The sequence below is a fragment of the Trachurus japonicus genome, chromosome 3 (assembly GCF_045865225.1).
Source record: "Trachurus japonicus isolate A0001 chromosome 3, Traja_1.0".
Lineage (NCBI taxonomy): Eukaryota > Metazoa > Chordata > Actinopteri > Carangiformes > Carangidae > Trachurus > Trachurus japonicus.
In genome coordinates, this window is record NC_140909.1 from 29,793,917 (window position 1) to 29,817,397 (window position 23,481).

General features: G+C 42.8%; 1 protein-coding gene across 15 annotated transcripts in view; it reads right to left on the bottom strand.

Moving 5' to 3' along the window:
- Positions 1-4,042: 4,042 nt before the first annotated feature.
- The window catches only part of LOC146990126 (serine/threonine-protein kinase BRSK2-like), a 139,574-nt gene continuing 120,135 nt past the window's right edge, over positions 4,043-23,481 (bottom strand). For 4 of the 15 annotated variants that reach the window (XM_085769202.1, XM_085769179.1, XM_085769190.1 and 1 more), the window contains 8 exons: positions 19,665-19,725; positions 15,089-15,296; positions 14,527-14,575; positions 13,393-13,516; positions 12,604-12,784; positions 11,499-11,588; positions 6,510-6,557; positions 4,389-4,702 (listed from right to left, as the gene is read on the bottom strand). In XM_085769202.1, coding sequence (XP_085625328.1) covers positions 4,479-4,702; positions 6,510-6,557; positions 11,499-11,588; positions 12,604-12,784; positions 13,393-13,516; positions 14,527-14,575; positions 15,089-15,296; positions 19,665-19,725 — 985 coding nt within the window. In that variant the 3' untranslated portion in view covers positions 4,389-4,478. Of the gene's footprint in view, positions 4,173-4,388; positions 4,703-6,509; positions 6,558-11,498; positions 11,589-12,603; positions 12,785-13,392; positions 13,517-14,526; positions 14,576-15,088; positions 15,747-19,664; positions 19,726-23,481 lie in introns of those variants that run through there. The other 11 variants (XM_085769123.1, XM_085769087.1, XM_085769115.1 and 8 more) reach the window with 3 other exon arrangements.

Genomic DNA, 23,481 nt, shown 5'->3' on the forward strand with positions numbered 1-23,481 from the left:
AGAGCGGATTGAGGATTTTGCTTTTTTGCTTTTACACACTATAGTGTGACGTCCGACCAGGATCAAACTCACCAAGTTTAAAAACACATCGGCAGCAGCGCACACTGATCTGCAGCCTAGACTGTTATTAATCTGTCACCTGAGTTAACGAGGTGCACGTGTGTTTGGAGCTGACGAGAGAATAAAGAGTGAGACAACGTAACGTTAATGGAAAATGACCTAAACCGAGTCCAGTAGAGCTGTAACTGTGTAGTGGAAAGGCGTTCAAAGTAGCTAATGGTAACTGTCGTGGAAATCCTGCTTATTGTTTTAACATCTAGGTGTAAAAAAAAAAAAAGTTTTTCTGGGATAAAGGGGCAGATTAGCCTACATAAGATTATTCTTCTTTCTGCTCCTGTTTGTTGAGATTTGGGAGGTTTTTGTTTTTATTGTAGCTTATTAAAATGCAAGATCATTTTTCTGACTGATTTATTGCCCGATATCGCCGTGTATGTAGTTCCGCTTCTTTCCCCCGTCCTCCGCCCGTTGTCTTGTTGTCACTTTGTTGTCACTTTGTAGCCGCTCCACAGAGCGCACATGGCTACTTAAATATGCACGTGCTGACCATATAGTTGTATATAGGCGTTCCGGGGGTGGAGTAAGAGGTGTGTTCACTTGATTGATTTATCAAAGGGAAATGCGGAGAGTTGTGCGTACGCACAGTTTGATTGATCTGAAAAAGGTGTAAATATTTCGGGTGTACGCCATTTTTGTCTTTTCGCCGTACGCAAAACTTTAGTAGCAGTTTTACACCCTCTTTGATAAATGAGGCCCCTGAATGGGTTCAACTGTTTGGAGCCATCTCGTTCAATAACCCTGTAAATGGTGGAGGCTTGGTCCAGGACATGGCTGACGTGCTTAAACACTGAGGCTAAAGCAAACAGAACCACATGATGAACCAAATGCAGCAGGACAACGCTTGTATTGATCAGTATTAGGAGTAACAACTCAATTAAAATGTATTTTTTCTGACAGATAAAGTACAAATACGTACTACTTAAGAAAATGTAAGCACTGTTGTTGTTATCACACCTGTCAAACCTCCCCACGCATACCCAACCCCCCCAGTACTGTTACACAACACATTGCAATGGATCACGTCTGTCCACAAGAACCTGTCTAGTTTCAGTTCTGACCTTCAGTGACATACCCAATTTAATCTACATGTCGTCTTTAACAAACAACTCCTGCCTGTAAATTTATACCTAGCGCAAAACTGATTTTGTGAGTCTGCGTTAGAAGGCTGTTTAAATCCAGGACTAGCCTTAATCTCTGTCTGGAGAATGGCCCCATAATGCATGTGGCTAACTTTTAAGCAGACAAACATCCCACACATAAGTGAGGCCTGCTGTGTCCAGGTACAGATGCTAAGCCGAAGATGTTAAATGAACGTGACACTGTTCACCGCTCCAAATCATTTTCATAAACATGACGTATCCACATCTTTTAATCACCCCTGTGGCCCAGTGTAAACTCAGCTTCAGGATTTATACAGAAATATGTTCAAGCTCAATGTGAATCCTCTCCATCGTTTCCTGTAGATAACCTACTCTGACCATGTAAATATGTGTACATATATTTGTGAATAAACATAATAACACAAACTGCTGTGTACCAAACATCTTTCACACAAACACAGCTCCAAAGTCAACAGATTTATTTCCTTTAGCACTGAAGTTGTTCACAGTTACATCACAAGGGAATACATTGCCAGTGGTTATCCTGCTCAGTAGTAGCGCTCTGTGCTCCGAGTCCATTCTGTGTGCTCTGGATTCCCACAGTAGAAAAAGAGGAAAGCGGACAATGAAAGGTATTGCTTTAATTTTTCTCTCTGATAACCCAACACCCACCCAGCTGGTCTGAGTGAGCGACCCGATCGCCAGCGAGGTCCCTCTTTGAGAGAGTGAGTAAGGAGGATGCATTGCACGGTTACTGTGTGCGCACAGTAATCAAAAAGGAGGAAGAGGGCAAGAGGACGGCGAAGGAAATCAAACCAAAATACAAAATAATAATAATAATTCAAAAAAAAAAAAATCAAAAAGGCAAATCAAAACAAATGCACATAAAAAACATATACATAAATAAGTGTGGAGAGAAAAAGGGAACAGGAGAACAATTCCAACGACGACATGCAAAGAAAAGACGAATGCTGAACATGCAAACAGCCGTACAAGGTCAAAGCTAAGAGTAGGAATCCCCTCGGTTTTTTAAATAAGCTTGTCAGAAAACTCGGCTTATTTACAGAATGAGTGTTTTGGTGAGATCTGAGTCAGCGTACACACAGTGGGGGGAGGGGGGAGGAGGAGCTGACAGTTATCAACAAAGGGTTTGTTCCTCTCAAAGAGGCTACGTCTACATTCTTAAATTACGGTAAATCATTTTCCAAACGTATATTTTACAAGGTTTCTCTCGTCAAAAGCCGGAAAAAGGAAACAAACGCTCACGTTTTGACGTTTTCCAATAAATTAAACATGACAAAAATATCTTTAAATAATTTGACGTTAAGAAACATTCTCTACATCTTTCATCATATAAATAACTGAGAATAAATTAACAAAAGAAAAAAGGACAAAATACAATAAAATACAAAAATATACAGAGCAGTTCAATATTGTCTGAAACCTGCAGATAATCAAAAGAACCTGAACAAGAAAATAAAATAAAAAAAACAATAAAAAAAACAACAAAAAAAACACGGTGTAACTGAAGTCAAACGTTTCACTTGTCAAAAGTGCAAAAGTAATACGAGACGTTTGATGGAGAAGGCCTCGTCACACCAGAGAGCGGCGCCGCCAAGTGGCCTATTGTTGTGCGCCATTAGCCAGGTACAGTAGCTGCTAAGCTAACTTATAATGTGCTATACAGTAGGGAACATGCTAGCTAGCACTACAGCTTTTCAAGCTTCCCTCCAGATACTTTAACTCCCTCAGCATTTTGTTGTCAGGACGAGTCGCCATTGAGTCAGTGACGAGGTCCTGAGGTGGGGAAAAGAAGCGCTCCCTGTTAGCCTAGCGTCACAGCTTTGTTGCAGCAAATGTTAATTTTCATCATCTGTAAATCTGCTGTTCATTTTTTTTTTTTTCTTCTGGCAACTGCTTAAATGTTCATTGTATTAAGTATTACAAAACAGGATTCACATCGACCGATCTGAAGCTGGAGGCAGATGAGTCATTAAATATCAAAATAGTTGTAGCTGCAACTCTAGTTTATTTAAAATGAGTGTTTGTGCCCCTCCTCCTCACAGCGCTGCTCTAAGCCCCGCCCACGTCAGGACAGCGTGGTTGTCGGTCGCTGACGTGATGCTGTCGTTGTAAATGCTGGTGTGACTGGGCCAAAACAAAACATGGCAACACAACTCCAAAACAAAATGTCACAATTACACTTTTTGTACATACGCAACATTATTTAGTCTGTACAACAGAATAGATCATTCATTTATGTAGTATCACCCCCACCCCCACCCTGTCCCCTTATCATAATTAAAGTGGGCGACCTTTTAACCTTTCCTAGAACCCCCTTCACCGGAACATCATGCCGCTCACAACGAAAGACGACGTTAAAAAGAATTACAATCCAGCCAGCGTCTGTCCATCAGTCCATCCGTCTCCATGCTCCTCCGCTGCTCGCTCCCCGTCCCGTTTGTCAGCGTGTGCAAGTCAGTACATCCCGCAAAGAAGAAGTCATGTCCGTGTGGAGAAGTACATACAGTGTGTATTTATGTACATGTGGGAGAGAGGGGGGGAGCAAGAGAGAAGGAGGAGGAGGAGGAGGAGGAGGAGAGGGATGTGTGTGTGCAGATTGACAAACATCACTGTCTTAAGGCTTTTTTTTCTTTTTACTCCGAGACGACACCGGTCTCTGTTTGGTCTGGAGGGGGTGGAGTCGACTCTACTGATGCGGCTGCAGAAAGAAGGGGGAAGGGAGGGGAGGGTGGGGGTGTAATGAGGGTGTTGGTGGTGTGTGTGTGTGTGTGTGTGTGTGGGGTTTGGTGTAGTGGTGGTTGGTTGTGGGGGGGGGTTCCTCAGTCTTTTCTTCAGATTCGGACTCTCTTGCCGGTGGCAGGCCGTGTGGGGGCCGCTGTGGGCCCCCGGTCTGGAGGAGCCGCCGAGGTTAATAGTTATTATGGATGATCCCTGGTGGCAGAGACAAGTCAAGCCATCACACATGTGAGGAGGACACACACCCACCGACAGACCCCCGAGGACACAGAGAGGGACAGAGGGTAGGGACGACACAGCTACATTTGCTACTTATTGTAAAATACTGATGGACTTTTAAAGTGAAGGAGCCATTCCCGTTATACTTTACACAGTAGAAAATTTATAGGCAAAAGTAGATTTGTAGTTTAGTTGATTTCACTCTAACTAAAGGGGCGGAGTTAGCAGCTCCTCCTAATGACCTGAAACCGCTTCATCTACTCATGCACAGCTACTGCCTCCTTAAGGTTGTTCCTGTGTCCTGTTGCTGGCCGCCATCTTTGTTTTGTCTTTGCTCTGGGGGCATTTAGAGTCATTGGGCGGGGACTGGTTGGGCTTGCTGCTGGGGGCATGCTTGGCAGGGGAGCTAGGCGTGGCGGGGGCGCCGGGGGAGTGGGACGCTTGGAGGTTCTTCTCGTCTGAAAAAAGCTGTTTAATTACGTCAAAGAAGTTACTCAACGGGCTGCCTACACAGGTGGGAAGAAAAGAAAAACAGAGAGAGAGAGAGAGAGAGAGAGAGAGAGAGAGAAAGAGAGAACAAACAACAGATGAGCAATGAGGTTAACGTGAGGAGAGAAGGAGGTGATGGAGGGATGAGAGGAGGAGTGGAGCTGGAGAAAAGGAGACTCTTTGACCACTGGGGGGATGGGAGGGGGCGGGGTCAGAGGAAGGAGGAAGGAGCCGAATCCACGTGAGGTCACATCACACACCAGAAAAGACTGCATTAGGTTTTAGTGTCTCGGCCTCAGAGTCTCAGTTTCTCCGGCTGGAGAACAAACAGGAGACCTGGACGACCAGCCGTGACCTTTGACCTTTCAATGTTTTTAAACAGCCTAAGGGGAGGTTTTTATGGTTTCTGAAGAGTTCAAATCAAACTGAAGCCTTTTAAAGGATGATGGACTCATTACATCACTACCACCAGGAAATAAGAATAACATGTAATGAATTTATCTCAAAGTACATATCATTTATTAATATTATTTATTTATCCATTCAAATTTGTTGATTTGTAATGATATTTTTCAGCTTCTTCATTTTAGAACTCACTCCACTGCACTGGACCTTGGCATGAATCTAATTCAAGTTTATTCAATTTATCTTCATTATTTTGTTGCTAGTTCAGTAAACATTATTTTTTATTTTCTCTCAAATACACATACACACATTTCCTGAGCCAAACCCTCATTCTGACATTTTCTTTTTTTTTTTTCCGTCTGAACATCTATACTGCCTTAGGTTTCATCTGTTTGTGCACAAGTGTCGTCCAAACCTCCCGTTGACTCTCCACCATATCAACATCCATCACAACAACATCCATCTGTTAGACAAAGCTGTTTGGTCAGTGGCTTCACACATGCAACAGTTACAGCACAGTACACACATTAACACACCAGCGAGGTTAGTCTCACAGTGTGTCGCTGCAGTGACTCGACACCTCGTCCTCCACAGTGAAGCTGGAACTCACCATCGCTCCTCTTCATCACAGTGACCTGAGTGTTTGTGTTGTCGGACGTTTTGCTCCAGTGATTTCAAACATGGAAAGTTTTATAAGGAGGGAGGGGGCAATACAGTATCAAGCATCACCATGCAGAGCGTGTCAGTAAAGAGCCACACACACACACACACACACACACACACACAATGAATCCAATTTAGAGGATGTTTCCTCTTCTCCTGTGTTTCACCTGGAGTGTTGATGAGAAGATATTAAAACCATCACAGTGTAGTTTTACATCTCTCCTCAGGATTCTCTCTGGAGCTCTAGCAACAAACCAATCAATATAACCAATATACCAATAGAACCTAGAGCTCATTTCTAATCACACTACACATCCAATGAGAGGCTCGGAGCCTCCTGTTTACTGATTGGCTGATGCCGACCTGTTGTTACTAGAGCTCCAGAGAGGATCCTGAGAGAGGAGATGTAAAACTACACTGAGATGCTCCTTAGATCTTCTCATGGATCAATACTTCAGATGAAACATAGAATCTGTCCAGATTGTCATGATCTGCCGAGGACGGTCTCTTGCTTTGGTTCCTCTAGTGAACACCATCAGATGTAAGAGAAAGCAGTAGAACAGTAGATTTAGTTTTTCATACATTAAAAAGACTTATCCTACAAGTCTTGTACACACACACACACACACACACACACACACACACACACACACACACAGTGTGTTAGTGCAGGTTGTGTTGGTGACAGCCTCCAGGACGTGGCCAGTGTGTATTAAAAGCCAGAGTGAAGCGGCTCCTGGCCGCTCTGGGTCTTACCACGCTTGGAGGATTTACTGGGCAAAGAGGCCGAGCGCTGAGAGCCATCTGAGAGCAGAGCACAGTGTCAGAAACACTGAGGCCCTGCGCCGCACACAGTAAGCTGACGTCACACATCAGCAGCACACTGGCTCACACACTGCACTTCTACTCAGCACGAGGTCAAAGGTTAAGTCCACTCAATGGGAACGTTCAGCTCCTTTCCACAGTTTGAGCCTCTCTCATTTGACTCTGTGTTTTTATGATGCCTCAATCACCATATTATGAAGATTTAAAATAGAAAAGATTTTGCGCGTTTCTGAGAAATGATGAACATAGATAAAATGTGACATTGCCGGGGCTCAGGGACAGAAGATCACTACAGAACAGCTGGACGGAGATCAGACTGGAGCTGAAGGTCAATTGGACGGCAGCAAAGGAGAAGTGAAGGTATGTGTGATACCCATTCAAAGTAGCGTCCAAAGTAGTGGATGCATTGTTTAACATGCATCTCAATGGAAAGGACGAGTGGGGTAAGTGGTCAGTGATGGCTGTAATGTTTAAAATATACAGATCTGCTGTCATACATAAAGTAAGCAGAAATGAGGTGGAATGTCTGATTGACACCAGTTCAGTACAAACAAGTTGAGGTGTCATGTTACATAGTCAGGGCTATGTTTGATTCTCTTCAACATCACTTGTGTCATTTTTTTCACACAATGAACCAGTTCACTACGAAGGAGTATTAGGGCCAGCCAAAAAAAAAAAAAAAAACAGCCAAAACAAAAAAAAATCCGGCGCAAGGGAAAAAAGCAAGCAAAAAAAAAAAATCCGGCACAAGAAAAAAAAAAAATCAGGTGAAAAAAAAAAAAAAAAAAATCCGGCACACGAAAAAGAAAAAGCCAGGCAAAAAAAAATAAACTGCAGGCTTGACCACATACCACAACAAAGCGACAAGCGACTGACTGCTCCATGACAGCAGCAGAGTGACAGACAGGCTCTTGTAGTAGTATTTGTAAATACTACAAATACTACAGGAGAGGAGATAGGCCTATCCTGTATAGTATTTGTATTTGTAAATACTACAGGAGGAGGCAGAGACCTGGATCGCGGTGGTCTAGTCACGGAGGTGTCTCCAGTCACGTTTAGTCACGCTAAACATTAACGTCTCTATGTAACTTATAAATGATTGTGTGTGTGTGTTTGTTTTGGGAGGTGGGCAGCCATAGATATGGGGGACAGCAATGAAGAACATGCATTGCTGATTGTTGTACGTTAGCAGCAGGGGTTGGACACGGAAGTGATTCGTGTGCCGATCATGGATGTATTATATCGATTCTGAAGTAGGCCTACTGCTTAAGTTTTCTTGTTTTCATTGTTATACCCAGGCATTGAGTCAAAGTTAATCGGCTTTATTGTTCACTTTTATGGCGCTGCAGAGTGTGGCAGCCTGTCTGTCACTCTGCTGCTGTCATTGAGCCGACAGTCGCTTGTCGCTTTGTTGTGGTACGTGGTCAAGCCTCTGCAGTTTTTTTGTTTTTTTTTGCCTGACCTTTTTTTTTTTTTTCTTGTGCCGGATTTTTTATTATTTTTTACCTGACTTGTTTTTTCTTGTGCCGGATTTTTTTTTTTTTTTTTTACCTTACTTTTTTCTTTTTTGCCTGACCTTTTTTTTTTTTTTCTTGTGCCGGATTTTTTTTTTTTTTTACCTGACCTTTTTTTTTTCTTGTGCTGGATTTTTTTTTTTTTTTTTGCTTAATTTTTTCCCTTGCGCTGGATTTTTTTTTTTTGGCTGTTTTTTTTGGGGGGGGGGCTGGCCCTAATACTCCTTCGTAGTTCTCTCTTAGGTTTCCTCAAAAAGTGTTCTGAGACCAATGTAATGTGATGAATTGATTGATCTGATGATACACAGATGATCTTTGGTTGAGCATTAATAAGTGTAACATACATTATTATAATTTTTATTTCTTTAGCTACTTTATGTGACTTTAGTGGTATTGAGGATGAATTGAAACTGTTTGGCCAGTGCTAGTTCTGATGACCGGATCCATTTTAGGTCCAGTTCTGTTGAAAAATATCAGACACATCTGTCACCTTCTGTCTGTCCTTGATATTTTTCAAATTGGGCCTAAACCCGTCTGGTGTGTACCCAGACTGAAGCTGCTGATAGCTCTAGCATAAATTGTTTGTGAGTGAAGACCCATCACACTATTACATCCGTAATATCTGTTTGCGACTGGCCGACAACTGTGACTTGTTCTGTAGCTACAACTAAAACTCAGTCGGTGACTTGTTATTAGAATCCAGATAGAAGCATCCAGAATCTACGGTGACCCTGGGGGTTCAACGCACTGTAACTTAAAGGAGACATATCATGTCCCTTTTCCACTGATTAAAATAGTTCCCGTCTTAAAGACATGCCTGTGACATGCTTTGGTCAAAATCCCCCAAGGATCAAACATCACAGCTCTTTTCATCCTCTCTAAACAGCCCTGTTCAGAACGGCTGGTTTCAGTGCCTGTCCCTTTAAATGTAAATGAACCACTGCTTGCCCCGCCCCCTCTATCAGTAGCGGTACTCACAGGTAGGGATTGGTATTATGCAAATTTGAAAACTAATGACATCATTGAATGACAACTGAGGGAACAGCTCATAAAACCACATGGATTTCAACCTAGGGAGCCTGCAAATTACAGATTTTTGCAATAACTCACCACAGGAGTGTTTCCGGGGACATAAAAAGATGATGGACCTGGCTAAGGACTAGTGCTAATAGTACATATTACCAATAATCTGTCATCATGTGATATTGACATTATAATAAACCAAACAAACTCACCTTATTTTTTAACTGTATTCACCGCTAACAGCTAGTCTTCTTCACAACGTATAAAGTCAAGAAGCATTGAAGAGAAGTGCACCAACCCGGCCCGTCTATGTTTTGTGTCCCTCGAAACTCTTCTGTTGTGTTGTATGTTTTAGCAGCGCATGTGTTGTCAAAGTTGTTTTCAGAATTTGTCTCATTTGTGTCTTTGCATGTGTTGTCTTAAGTTGCAGTGTGCTGAGCCCTGAGGGCCACCGTACTTAATCAGATGATAGTACATACCTTAATACAAATGAGTAAATAATTAATAAAGAGCATGAGAAAAGAGTTGAGTGAGGACACTCTGAGAAACAAGCTGAACGTTCAACTGTGACAGACGCCTCTCCGCCACTGTCCACACATGTACACACTAGCACGCACACACGCACACACACAGGTCATCAGGCTCGTGTGTGTACAGCTGTTGGGTGTTTCAGACTCATGCAGATTCTCTGGTCCTGACGCAGTTCGCAAACACAGTCGGTCTCTGTGTGTGTGTTTGCTCCTGAGCTTCTCACTGCGACACAGTAACGAGCATGCGTTCAGTTAAGTTAAGTGAGTGGCAGCTCACCCAGAACCATCAGCACACACACACACACAGTCTGAGAGAGTCTGACCTCTGACCCTGCGAAGGCTGAGCCGGGCCTGTGGAGCCCAGTCAGTCTGTCACAGACTGTGTGTGAATGGTTCTGTGTCTGTGTCTCATTCAGCATGCAGTCCATCATCAGAGGAGTGAGAATGAAGCTGAGGATGACAGAAAGCAGGTGGTATGGAGAGAGAGGGGGGGTGGAGGGATAGAGGGAGCGACAGAGATAGAAAGAGAGCAAGAGTGAAAGGGAGACAGAGAGACAGAAAAGGGGAGACAGCAAGAGGGAGAGAGAGAGAGAGAGAGAGAGATGTAGAGGTAGAGGTAGGTAGAGATGTGGGTTATTGGCACATCTACATGGTGGGTGAGAGGTGGGGGGGTGACGGTGACGGTTGTGCGTACAGTGCCTGATAACAGTTCCCATCTGTGGCAGTGACTGGTCAAACTGGTGCTATTGGTTTGGTGTTTCTCAGTGGCGCTGTCCAGACAGACAGAGGTTTTCTGATAATAATATTCGTATTAATAATAATAATAGTAAGAAGAAGAAGAAGAAGAAGAAGAAGAAGAAGAAGAAGAAGAAGATATTTTCCTCACTTTAGCATCTAAACTCAAAAATCCTAAATCTATTATTTTTTATAGAAACTGAAAGAGGTGACCTGAGCTTCCCCCTGTGGTTCTTTCACAATAAATGCCTGACACTGCCTTCATACAGAAAACACATACAGGGAGTCTCTTAGCATTATTCATTATGTTTAGTAATTATTGCAGTATATGACAGACAGCTGTTCACGATACAACATTTTATTTATTTATTTATTATTATTATTATATTTTATGTTTTGCTGCTGGATTCGTTTTTGTAGAACCTCTGTCTTTCTGGGTGGTAGAGTGCCTGTTGACTCCAAGAGGTGCGTGTGTGTGTATACATTATACAGTATGTGCGTGTGTGTTGTAGTTGCTCTGCTTCACCACCAGAGGGGATCATTATCAAGTAAATAACCACAGACGACAACAGGAGACTACAGTGTCACACTAACAGAGACAGTCACTCTCTCTTTTCTTCCATAGTTTAAATCCATCCATCCACCTATAGGCAGCCCCGACACACCGACCACGTCAGAGAGGTCACAGAGGTCACAGGGACTGGGACACAAGTCCACAAGTTCAATGTGACTAATGCCAGAAATTCCATTTTAATGTAACCTGAAACCTGTTTCCGCAGATCAAAGTTGTACAAATGACAGGTCCTCTTAGTGTTTGTGTGAGTGTGTGTATGTGTGTGAATGTGTGTGTGTGTGTAAGTGTGTGTGTGTGTGTGCACCATGGTCTGTGGCAGGGACATGCACGTGGAGATGCTGTGTGCTAAAAGCCGTGTGCTGAGCTGAGCCAAGCCGAGCCGGTCCGAGCCGAGGCGAGGCGGGCCGCGGGTGTGGCTGTGCTGTGAGGAGTGCCAGGATGCCAGGAGAGAGGGGCGTGGGGATGGGGGAGGAGGAGGAGGAGGAGGGTATAGGGGGGCATAGGCGTGGGCGGGGGATGGCGGGGGGAGGGGGGCTACACTCACCAGATATCTGGGGCTGGCCCCCGGGCTCGTTGGAGCTGAGCAGCTGAGCCTGGATGGTCTCAACCACGCGCTTGAAACGACGGCTCGGACCTGACGAGACAAAGTGTCCTCAGGTTAGTGAGACAACAGTGTCGGTGAGGACAGGGACACTGGCTGGACACACTGAAGACAGTGATACTGTAGTTCAAAAAGTACTAATACTACATTGTTAGTTAGTTAGTTAGTTAATAGTATATTTCAGACATGTTAAAAGAAATAAAACATAATACAGTAATGGACAGACATAAATAAAAACTTTGCAAAGACAACACATGAACAAAAAGTAAAATAAAGTAATTGAAAATAAAGATAATTTGATTTTGTTTGTTTGTTTTTTCATATCCAAAAAGGAGTGGGAACTTATTTACTTCCACCCCTTATTCATATATTATCTATCAAGCTATCTTGTCATTATAATCTATACACTAAATTAATTTATGAGTTTATCTAACTGGATTTATTCTAATATATTATCACTAATCTTTATCTCTCTATATAGTCATATACATATAAACATTGTAAAACATACTGATGCACTGTATGAAGTACTAACACTGTATTGTAAAAACTGTATATTCAGTGTATTTTACACATCAGGGTATTATTTACAGCACTGTAAAAATATAGTGATACTATTGCAACATTGCACTACTGATACTGCACTGGAAAAAATGCTGATACTGTACTGTGAAAAGTAATAATACCGATACTGCACCCTATGAAATTATCATACTGCATTGTATAAAGTACTAATAATGTAAAGTATAGAGTACTGATACTGTACTGTAAAACATACATATACTGCAATGTGAGGAATGCAATGGGCACGGTATCCATACTCTGTCTGATATCTTGATTTAATTTGTGAGAAAAAAAGTCTAATTTTAAAATTATTAATTGATTGACAGTTCACAGCTCATCATGAGTTTTATGTAACTGATGTAAAACACTTTGACCTTTTCACCAGTTTGATCCTGATTTAATCCTGAAAAGCTTCTGACCCGCAAATCAACAGTTCAAAATGTCTGCTGTGATCAGACTCATGTGCAGCACGTTGCCTCCTCACCTGAGAGCAGGGTGAAGGTGACGGAGTAGATGCCGTTCTCCTTGGTGGCGCTGGTGCTCTCGGTGTAGGTGATGTCCACCTGGAACTTCACTGGCTTCTGGAAAACCGTGGGGCCGGCTGTGGACTTGTACTCCGCCCGAAAACTGGTCTGGGAGATGACGCTGTGGCTCAGACTGGGAATCTAGAGAGGTAGAGGGAGAGAGGGAGGGGGTGTTGGCCTGTGAACAGACTCTGAGTCAGCAGCAACACAGACAAACAACTTCTGCATCAGTTGAGATGCAGCACGGTCATAAGAGGAGGAGACAGCAGCAGCAGCAGCAGAAGGAGACATGTTGGATGTGGTTTCATATGGACACGTCACAGAGATTTGAGGAGACGTGACAACATGACGACAGTGTCTCTGCAAAAGTTTACGTCCGACATCTGATCACAAAACATCTTTGTTTCTATTGTTTTATAGAATTTAGAGAAACAAGAGAAAACCTCTTTCAGTCTTTCAGCCTCTGAGTGGGCGGGCCACTGTGTGCTTGATTGACAGCTGAGCTAGTGAGAGACAAAGACGTTGATATTTATTTGACTCCTTACTCTGAACAGGAGAATCTGATGGGGCCTGATCAGTCTTTTTTTGTTTTTGTCTTCAGACATTTTTCATTTTAACTGTCAGATTGATGCTCATGCTATTGTAACAGTGTGAAGTGAGATGAGAACAGAAGAAGAGACAGAGAGAGACAGCCATGTGTCCTCCTCACAGGACATCAGACAGTGGAGGACTAGAGAGGAGAGACTCACAGAGAGGAAGGCGTGGACGATGTCGGCTTTTATGGAGCTGAGAGGTTTGTCTCTGATCACGATGAAGATCTGCTCCTCTTTCTCCAGGTTGATGAAGTTACCAAACCACGACTTCTTAGCCAGTCTGCAAGAGGGAGGAATGATGACATCATCAACACGGGACAGACATGATCAAATGTTCCCACACAACAATGTTAATTCATCCTGACAGAAACTCATTGTGATAGAAAAGCTTTATTTAAAAATCTTAATCATAATTTTTAAATTGACAGTTAGGCGACCACATTTAAATTTTTCACACATTAATCAATATAAAGTTTGATTTCCGTGTGGCCAGAACTTGCACACGTCGATGGTGGTCTACTGGTAAATCTTTAATTTTATATAATAAGAGTAATTCTGTCAGTCACAACAGAAAAGCTAATCCACACCAGTACATATTCTGTTTGTAATCGCTGTGAAAGAATGTAAAAGGGGCGGAGCTTTGTTTCTGTCATTCAAGCTGCGATTACACCTTCCAACACAAAATTGGTTTCAATGCTATGTAAAAACTACAGGTAAATGGTGAATGTAAAACTACTGTGATACTACTCAATATGATTTGCTCACTGCAAAATTCAAATAACATGCCTTTTTTTCTGTTGGGATGAAATTCAGTAGTTTGTGAGAATTAAAAGTGTAATGTGTTGTGAAGTTCTTAAAACAAGAAGCTGTGTCTCAGTGCAAAAGCTGGACTGAAGCACTTCATGTAATTTGAATACAGTTAGAAAAAATAAAGAGGCCTCAGGTTGTGAACACAGGAGGAGTCTTTTTCTCTAGTGTCAACAGAAGCTGAGGCAGTGTAGATTGAATCTACTTACACTGATAACACAATGTTAAAAAATAAAGAGTTAAACATCAGATATTTCGACATTTTATCTGTTACTGCACAAAGAAAACAACAGAAGAAAATGTGAAACAGGAGAATTTAAATAAAGTTCATACAGAACCTTTGATACAGTATAATGTATATAAAAGTAAATGATTCTACATAAAGTTTTAACTCGGTGTGACGGTGGATGATACAGTTTTATGAGCACATCAGTTCTCTGTTCACAGCAGGACTCTGCTGAGGTGAGCGGCTGCGTTACTCACTCTGGTGAGGAGTCTGGAGTGAGACTGGACATGTCCTCCTGGGTGGGAACTGTGGAGACAAACAGAGATCAAAGCTTACAGAGAGATTTCTTTCCTATATAAACCCTCCTACCGTCCATAACGCACAGTTTGTAAAAACATAAAGACGCTTTGGTTTATCTGGTTTACTGTAGCTCCAATAAACACTTAATGTGTTGGTGTAACCCATTCTGTTCAGGCTCACAGCTCCGTCACAGCAGCTGTAAGAAAATGAGCTAAACTAAAGGAAGGTGCTGAATTTCCCAGTTGCTGTAATGAGATAGATATCTGGTGTGTGACGCGGCCGGAGGCGGTGGTTTGTGGTGATGAGGCTGCGGCAGGTGAACGGGGTTGGGCCATTAGCAGCAGAGATGATGTGATTTTATTCCCCTGAGCAGAGGCAGCTCTGTTAGCTGCACAAACACTCAATCGATTATCACACAGATAAGACTGATGATCTGAATCAACCATAAACAAGAGTCTCATTTAATCTCTCAGCCCTCCCTCCTTCCCTCCCCCCGTCTCCCCCACTCCTCATCCCTACCTTGCATTTTCCTGCGATGGAAGCGCGGCGAGCCCAGGAAGCTGTTCTTGATGGAGTTGAGGCGCGTCCTCCAGGGCATGCCGCCGATGGAGGGGCTGGGCGGGGGTGTCGGGCTGGGCGTGCCTGCCGGGCTGTCCTTAGGCGTGTGCACCGGGGTGCCTTTGGGGGTGGGAAGAGGGCTTCCCCTCGGGGAGGGGTGAGGGGTCACCTGCGTGATGGGGACAGATTTGCCGTTGTGGTCAGGGTGGAGGTGGTGGCGGCGGAGGGGCGACATAGGAGGCACCGGGGAGAGTGGGATGGAGAGTTTGGGGGGAACGGTCAGAGGGGGGTGGCGCCTCACCCGGGGGCTGTTGGGGATACAGGGAGCCAGAGGCTGGCAGGGCGTGGAGGGCTCAGATTTGGGGGTTGCTGGGGTCTGGGCCGAGTTTGGGAGGGGGTTGGACCTGGTGGTCTGGAGGGGCTTCTCAGACGCTCTGGGCTTGGCAGGGAGGGTCTGTGTGCGGGGGTGCATGAGGGGGGACCCCATTTTTGGATGGTAGGAGTTGGGCGTGCGAGGCCCCACCCCGTTGAGGCGGACCTCAGGGGAGTGGGTGGGGCTGCAGTTGGGGGACTGACACAGGTCTGGGGACTGGGGCGGGATGAAAAACCGACGATTGGGCTGTGATTGGTCATGCACCGTTCGACAGCCAATGATGAGACAGCAAGGCCACAGCCAGAGGCAGAGCACAGCCCAATGTAGGGTCATTCCCAAAAAAACAGAGAAAAAAGAAAAAAAAAACACAAAAAAAAGGAGCGTGGCAGAAAGGTTGAGAGGTGGAGCAGGCAGGAAGTGGTGAGAGTGCAAGAAAGAAAGAAAACAGAACATGCGATTAGCACCGTGATCAGCCAATCAGGAGGCAGCAGTGGAGCATTAACAGCAGGGATGCACCGACACTAAAACTGACTGATAAAAAGTGACAATAGTGAAAGGTTAAATATGTGTTTTTGATGTTGATCCTTGATGTTTTCTTTTTTTATTGATATATAATTACAGAAAAACTTCAAATATATTCTATATTTTTACTTTTAAGATATACACTCTTATTATGCAGTCAGAAGCCTGTGTGTGATGATCAGGAGTCATTGTGGGTGATGCTAGTTAGTTGGTATCTATGGTAACCGTGTGATACATCGGTGCATCCCTAATTACCAGCAAGTGAACCAGCTTGAAAGCTAACAGGTATAGCTTCACCCTCCAGCTGGGGCAGCGGCCAGAGAGCATGCACAGTGCTGATGCACAACGCTGTGGAATGAATGAGCAGAGGCTGCAGGTCAGAGGTCAGATCAGCTGAACCTGCCGCAGCTGCAGAGCAGAAAAACAAAAACCAACAGTCTGATCTCAGACCAGCTGCGTTACAATGAGGTGACGCCTTTGTTATATGTCGATGAGCGAGAAAAGTATGTGATTCTTGTCCTGATCACGTCACAAGGCTTCATGCAGGAACCTCCCAAGTCATAGATTCACTCTGATCTGACAGAAATGATGTGATTTTATCTGAGGAAGACGTGAGACGTTCAGGTTTGTTGTACGAGTCGTGTTCAGTCAATCTTGACTGAGGAACTAAATCTTGTGCATCACAGACTTGAACAGGATTATTCAGACGTGGTGACGACTGAGATAAATAAATAACCACACTGTTCAAAATGTGTTTTATCTCTGTATATTACACAGTCAATTACTGAACGTTAATGTCTGAGTTTGCAATGTGAAAACACCTGAACACACCTGCAGGATCTGGTGACATCACAATTTCGGAGCCAATCATAGTCCAATATGCAAATTACAGGTGTGATGTGGAAACTGGAAACATATTCAACGTAAATGCTAAGAAGAGATTTGTAAGTGAAGTAGGTGAACGTTCTAAAACAAATATTTATATATTCAGTGATTGTGGATTTTTCAATGAATGAGAAGGAGAAAATGTTATAATAAACTCTACTGCATCTTTCAGCTCTGTGCTGATAAGACAACGGCTGCTTATATCATATTCTCTCATTTTTCCATCTCCCTCCTCTGACTTCTGACCTCTCTAACTCACTCTGCTCTGCTGATTTCACGACTTCATAGTTCTGCTTGGCTGAAATTTCTCCCTCACTCTGGAATAAAATCTGACCACAGGTGACTCAGAAATGGCAGTAACTTGAGGGCATCGAACCTCTCTCTCTTTCAGTGTCACAAGCACATACAGTACTTCCCCCTCGATCAGGAGATTTACAGGAAGTCTGACGGCTCCGACTTGTACGTCAAACCTCACTGAGAAACAAGGTTGAGAGAAACTTGGGGAGAAATTCTTGCTTGAGGCCTGATGACTTTCATACATGACTTTTTAAACAGTTGGTAATGAAACAGCAGCTCCAGACTAAAATCTGCCTCCTCTTCATTTTGCATTCACACAGGCAGAACATACTGTGCCTTGAAGAATAAAACAATCACATTCGTAATGAAGAAGAAGCTGCAGCGTTCAGGAGCGTGAGTGTTTGATGATTGTGTCCTCGCTAAGGGTTCACAGCTTCACTCAGCTGCAGGTGGGTGTGCACGCTCCACCTTTGTCTCTGCGGCAGCACCGTTCACAGCTCTTTTCTCTCAGAGTGACGGATGGACTCTTCAGCTAATCTGCTGCTGCAGGAGAAGCTGCTCTGCCTGCGCATTAATCACAGGATTTCATCCACAGTTCGGTGGATCCGGCTCCCGCTTCATCTGCAGCCGTGTGACGTACAGCAAGGGCTGACTCAGAGGTCACGACCTCGCTGAGAGGACGAGCAGCAGCCAGTGATTCACCCTCCGATGCTCTCAGCTGTGTGATGTTTCTATATGTTTAGCATGAAAAATCTGAGTAATAAAAGACAGAAGGAGTCACAGTAACGACGCCTCTCACTGTGAAAGGGGTGGAAGGAACATTAGAAACACCTCTCAGTATCACGAGGGCTCATTGCAGGACTGTTGTATCAGATAGTGTTCATCCATAATAGATATTACTACGAAGTCTGAGGGTCTGTAAGTTCAAATATGACCCACTCGACTTGCCGTAGCTCGTCCCGCCTTCAATTTTTCAAAGGAATTCGTTTCTGTGATGTGTTGTGATAAGTGTTACTGACGTCTGTCGCTGGCGAGTCACTTTGGATAAAAGCGTCTGCTGCTACACGGCAAGATGATTTGTTTACAACCTACGGGATTCACTGCTGATAAAGATCTACAGCAGTGATGAAACCTGTAGTTAATGTTGCTGTAGTTCTATCATGACTCACACTGTCACACACACACACACACACACACACACACACACACACACACACACACAGTCCTGCTGGAACCAGATGTTGATTCATCTCATGTCACAAAAAAAAAACAAAAACAAAAAAAACTCAGTAACACTTTACTTGACGCCTATCTCTATAACACATTATAACCATACTTATAATGAGTTATAATGCAGTTATAGCACTGTATAACTATAGTTATAAACACTCATAAATTATCATAATGCTTTATAACAATAATCATAACACACTATAAAACATTTTATTGTGACTTATAAGGTCAGGTATTATAATAGTTTACAATTGTTAGTAACTCACTGACAATGACCACATCGATAATGCATTATAAATATAGTTATAATGTGTTATAACTGTTTTATAACTATCATTATAAACACTCATTAATTAACATAAGGCTTTATAACAATAAGCATAAGACATCATAGAGCATTTTAAGATCTTAGTATTATAATAGAGTGTTAATGCTCTATAATGTGTTATGCTTATTGTTATAAAGTCTTATATGATTTATGAGTGTTTATAATGATAGTTATACACGTTTATAAACCAATTATAACACATTATAACTATATTTATAATGCATTATAAATGTGGGAATTGTCAGCCAGTTACTAACAATTATAACGAATTATAATACATGACCTTATAAGTCAAGATAAAATGCTTTATAGTGTGTTATGATTATTGTTATAAAGCATTATGATAATTTATGAGTATTATAACTCATTATAAGTATGGTTATAATGTGTTATAGAGATAGGTGTCAAGTAAAGTGTTACCAAAAACTCCTTTTGATCAAACCTGCAGTAAAAAGGTGTTTCAGTAAATCACTGAGCATTTTGAGAAAGACAGACAGACTCGTGGCTCTTGGAGCTGAGAGCCACAGACGGAGGAGACGTCAGAAAGAGCTGAGAGACCAGCACACTGTTGGTTTTGGTCTTTGGATGAGATTTGTTGAGTCTCTACTGTTCTGTCCTCTGTAACTCCTACATTTGTTCACCTGTTACGACTCCATACATAACCATCTCTCTCTCTCTGTTTCTCCCTGCAGCTGTTCATGCTGCTGAGTCTGGATCTGTCTAAATAAAGACGGACTCGGCCCCGACTGAGTCTCTGCTGCACGTCACACAGGCTGAGGATGAAGTCCATAGTGGAGTGAATGAGCTGCTGATGACAGGCTGAAGTGAAGGGGAACCAGCCGGCATGTGAAGTGCATTGTGGGACAACCAATCAGTGCACGAGAAGGACGGACACTTACCCGGGGACTGCTGAGAGGACTGGTGGACAGACCGGAGGACGCTCCGCTGATCGACCGCGATCTACACACACACACACACAAAAAAATAAGATCAATATCCAGAAACTGAACCGTGCACTGGATTACACACAGGTTTACACACAAACGCACACACACAAACACAGAAACAGCTGATCTGAACTGTGAGGCAGAGACGTGACTAAGATGAAGACAGATCTGCTGCTGTGGCTTCAAGTTCACACAAACTCCTTCATTACTTCATCTAGTTTGTAGCACAAGTTTGTAGTGTTAGTGTGTGTTAGTATGTGTGTGTGTGTGTGTGTGTGTGTGTGTGTGTGTGTGTTTTGTGTGCACACGTGCACATCAGAGTCAGAGCTCATTGAGAAAATTTGTTATGTAGCCACATAGAATGACTCATGTGACATTCACTGACTCTCAAACATCCTGAGTTCAAGTCAACATCTGTGAGTAGCTCAGACACGTCAGAGTCATAGCTCACTCAAACACACACACACACACATACACACAACCCCACCCCCCACCTACACACACACACACACACACACACACACACACACAGACTATAAAATTCAATAGCACTGTTTCTCTTCTCCTCATGAGCTTTTCCATTTTTCATTTACGTGTCATTAACTTTTCATCTCATTCTCTCTTTGCCCAAATGTCATCTTTTCTTCCCTGGATCAACTCTCTCTCTCACACACACACACACACACACACACACACACACACACACACACACACACACACACACACACACACACCCTTTTCACCAAGAACCATACAGGCCTGCTGACGTCTTTAAAGAGTTTGGGATTTAATTGCCCGTAAACAATTTAGTTTTGTTGGAAGTGAAAAATGAAAACAGTAAATCATACCTAAATATGACCCCCTCCCTTCTGCCCTCCACACACGCACACGCACAGGGGAGGGATGACATCAGTGGCATTAGAGGAGTTTTCTCAGCTGCACTGTCGTCATGAGTCTCCAGCTCCGTCCTGTGACGATGGAGCTCAGTGATAAAATATTTATGCTTTTGTTCTAATATTATTTTCATTGTCATTATTTCCCATCAGCCCCCTTCTCTCTAAACCACAGGTCATGAAACAGCAGCTATATATCTCTGAGCATCTGCCACCATCACATGTTGATTTCAAACTGTCACAGCCAGTTTGCTGAGTTTTAATGATCACACCCAGTGTTTGGTTTTTATGACTTTTGTCCTGATATTGTTCATGGAGACCAAAGACAAAATCTAAAAATCAGCCACATGTTTAAGCCTCAGACCTGGATCTGACATGGATTCTTCTATTTGGTTGAGAACCTGAATATGCATGTATCCTGATCAATCCTAGTTGGAATGTTGATATATGGTCAACCTGAATCTCTTCATCTTAAAGAAGGGGCACTTTGACATGTTGGTACAGTATTTGCTTTTGGAAGTAAGCTGTGATGAAAATAATACTGTGTTTGTATGGAACAATATTAAAGAGCGTTTTCTTAGCATAAACCATATTACAAAGCTTTACTTCTAATAGAGTTAGGTTGACTGTCAGGCGAAACCTTTGATACCAAAAAATTACATGAGAAAATTCCCACATATTAAGCACTGAACTAGATCTAGGTGCTGTAAGAATTATGCTAAGCTAATTATACAGTGCCCACCAACACTTTGACCTGCAGACAAATATGGTCTGATAGTTTCATACTGGAGAAGGCTCCATGACAGATGGAGAAAACTTTAACTCCTCTGAAAGTTTTGTTGTTGTGTGCAGTGTTACAGTTGTACTTGCTAAAAATACTGAAAAACTTAAATGTGAGCATGATCTGCAACTTTACAACTTTCAGTGAAGAAGCAGAACAGTTAACATCGGGACATCTCGACTTTCACTCGAGACAAGCTCAGGGAGATTTGGATAAAGAAGGTTGGTGACCACTGGTTTAAATGAAGCTAAGAAGCTAAAAAGCTAAGATAAAATAAGATAAACTAAGATAAGACACTCACTGCTTAGGTCCAGTTCAACACTTAACAAATGTGTATAAGAAAGTGTCAAACCAACTCTGTGAGAAATAAAGAATAAAGTTATACAGTTTTTTGGTGTCATAATAAAAATAAAGGAGGTATAACTAGATTTAACTACTAAAACATAAATCAACATTAAAGTTAGTTCCTCCTCCTGTGAGTGTGATGCTGAGAGCCTGTGCGACTAACACTGAGGGGGAGGAGTTGTGTGTCTGGATTAACAATGGCGAGGAGACTCTTGGCCGTCGGAGTCTTCAGAAAGCAGCTTCCATTAACACTGTATCATTAACTGTGACAACCATCCAGTCCACACTCAGGAAGCTGCTGCCGGCTGCTCTTTGAAATCTGAAAATTAATTCACAGCTCATCATGGATGGTGTGTGTTAGAGAGTGAGCATCAGCGGAGGATGCAACAAGCTTCATTTTATGGATCTCCCCAATTAGATGATGAGGGAGATAAGGGGCTATTCAGAGGGAGTGGAAGCCTTATTTCCATCTCCTGTTTGTGCTCCATCTGCATTCCTGCCAATTAATTTATGCTAATCTGCACCAGGCCACGCATCCATACACAAACTGAGCTTCCCTATGTGGAAGGTCAGTCACACAGGGAGGCTGGAGACGACACCAAGGCTGAAAATTACCCCCCTCCCTCCTCCTCCCCCTGCTTCACTGAGAAAACAGACCGGCAGAGTACAAACAAATATAAACACACACACACTGACAATGAGGAGTGTAGGTAGGTTGGGTGAAGGAAGGAGAGCGAGAGACGGAAGCAGAGAAGTTGACCTAAAAATTCTCCTCCTCAGCCCTCAAGGGAGGAACGTCACAGAGGAAGTGGCTGCAAAGAGGCAGAGGGAGCTGGGTTTTTTTCATTTCTGCTGCTTCTTCTCACAGCAAACACACTGATCCTGTGTCAGTATCGGTGGATAAATAAGCTCCAGCCCGTTTGTTTTTGGATCCTCTGATGCTCACACTTGACACACCAGTGGAAACCTATGCTGTGTTGACTCTGGTGTTCTGTTTACATAGGATGCAAAACATCTGTAAAATGTCTGAAATAGGCGAAATACACAAAGACCCAGAGGTTTCAGATTAATTCATTAAACAGGAATCAGACTGATCTGTTTCCAGGTCACAAGAGACACATTTAATGACAGATATTAAAGAATATGCACCATGGGTAATTTTCAAGACAACTTCAGTCAGGTAAAAATCAGCTTCACCTGTGACACATGAATGAGAGCAGGTACAACTCTGCTTTAAAGGAGTTATAAGTAGGGCTGTCAATCATTTCAAGTATTTAATCACATGTTAGACAAAAATGTTTTTTATTTTTTCAAATGTGTGGGATTTTGTTTAATAATAATAGAAAAATAGTTGCAAGTACAATGAGAATAAGTAAGGTAGTATGTCAGTATGGTGACCCTAAGAGGACAAAAAGTACTACAACTTGAGAAAACACATGTAAACAGTCACAACAAACAGTCTCATTAAAAAAAAATTGAGATGTAAACACACACACAACACAAGAAAGGTATTTCCAGCGGACACAAAAAAAGAAAGGAACACAGCCAGGTGCATCACTCTTTATGTCCCCTGGAGACACCTCTGTGGCTGTATGAACTCTGGCTAGCTGTGTTTTCTTAAGTTGAGTGTTTAGCCCACAGAGCCACTGTATGTGAGGGATTTTTTTAGTTTCTAGTTTCATATTTAATAGTCTCTTGTTAGCGAGTCAAGTATAAACTGCTAAAGGTAATCAGATTACTTCTCTGTGGG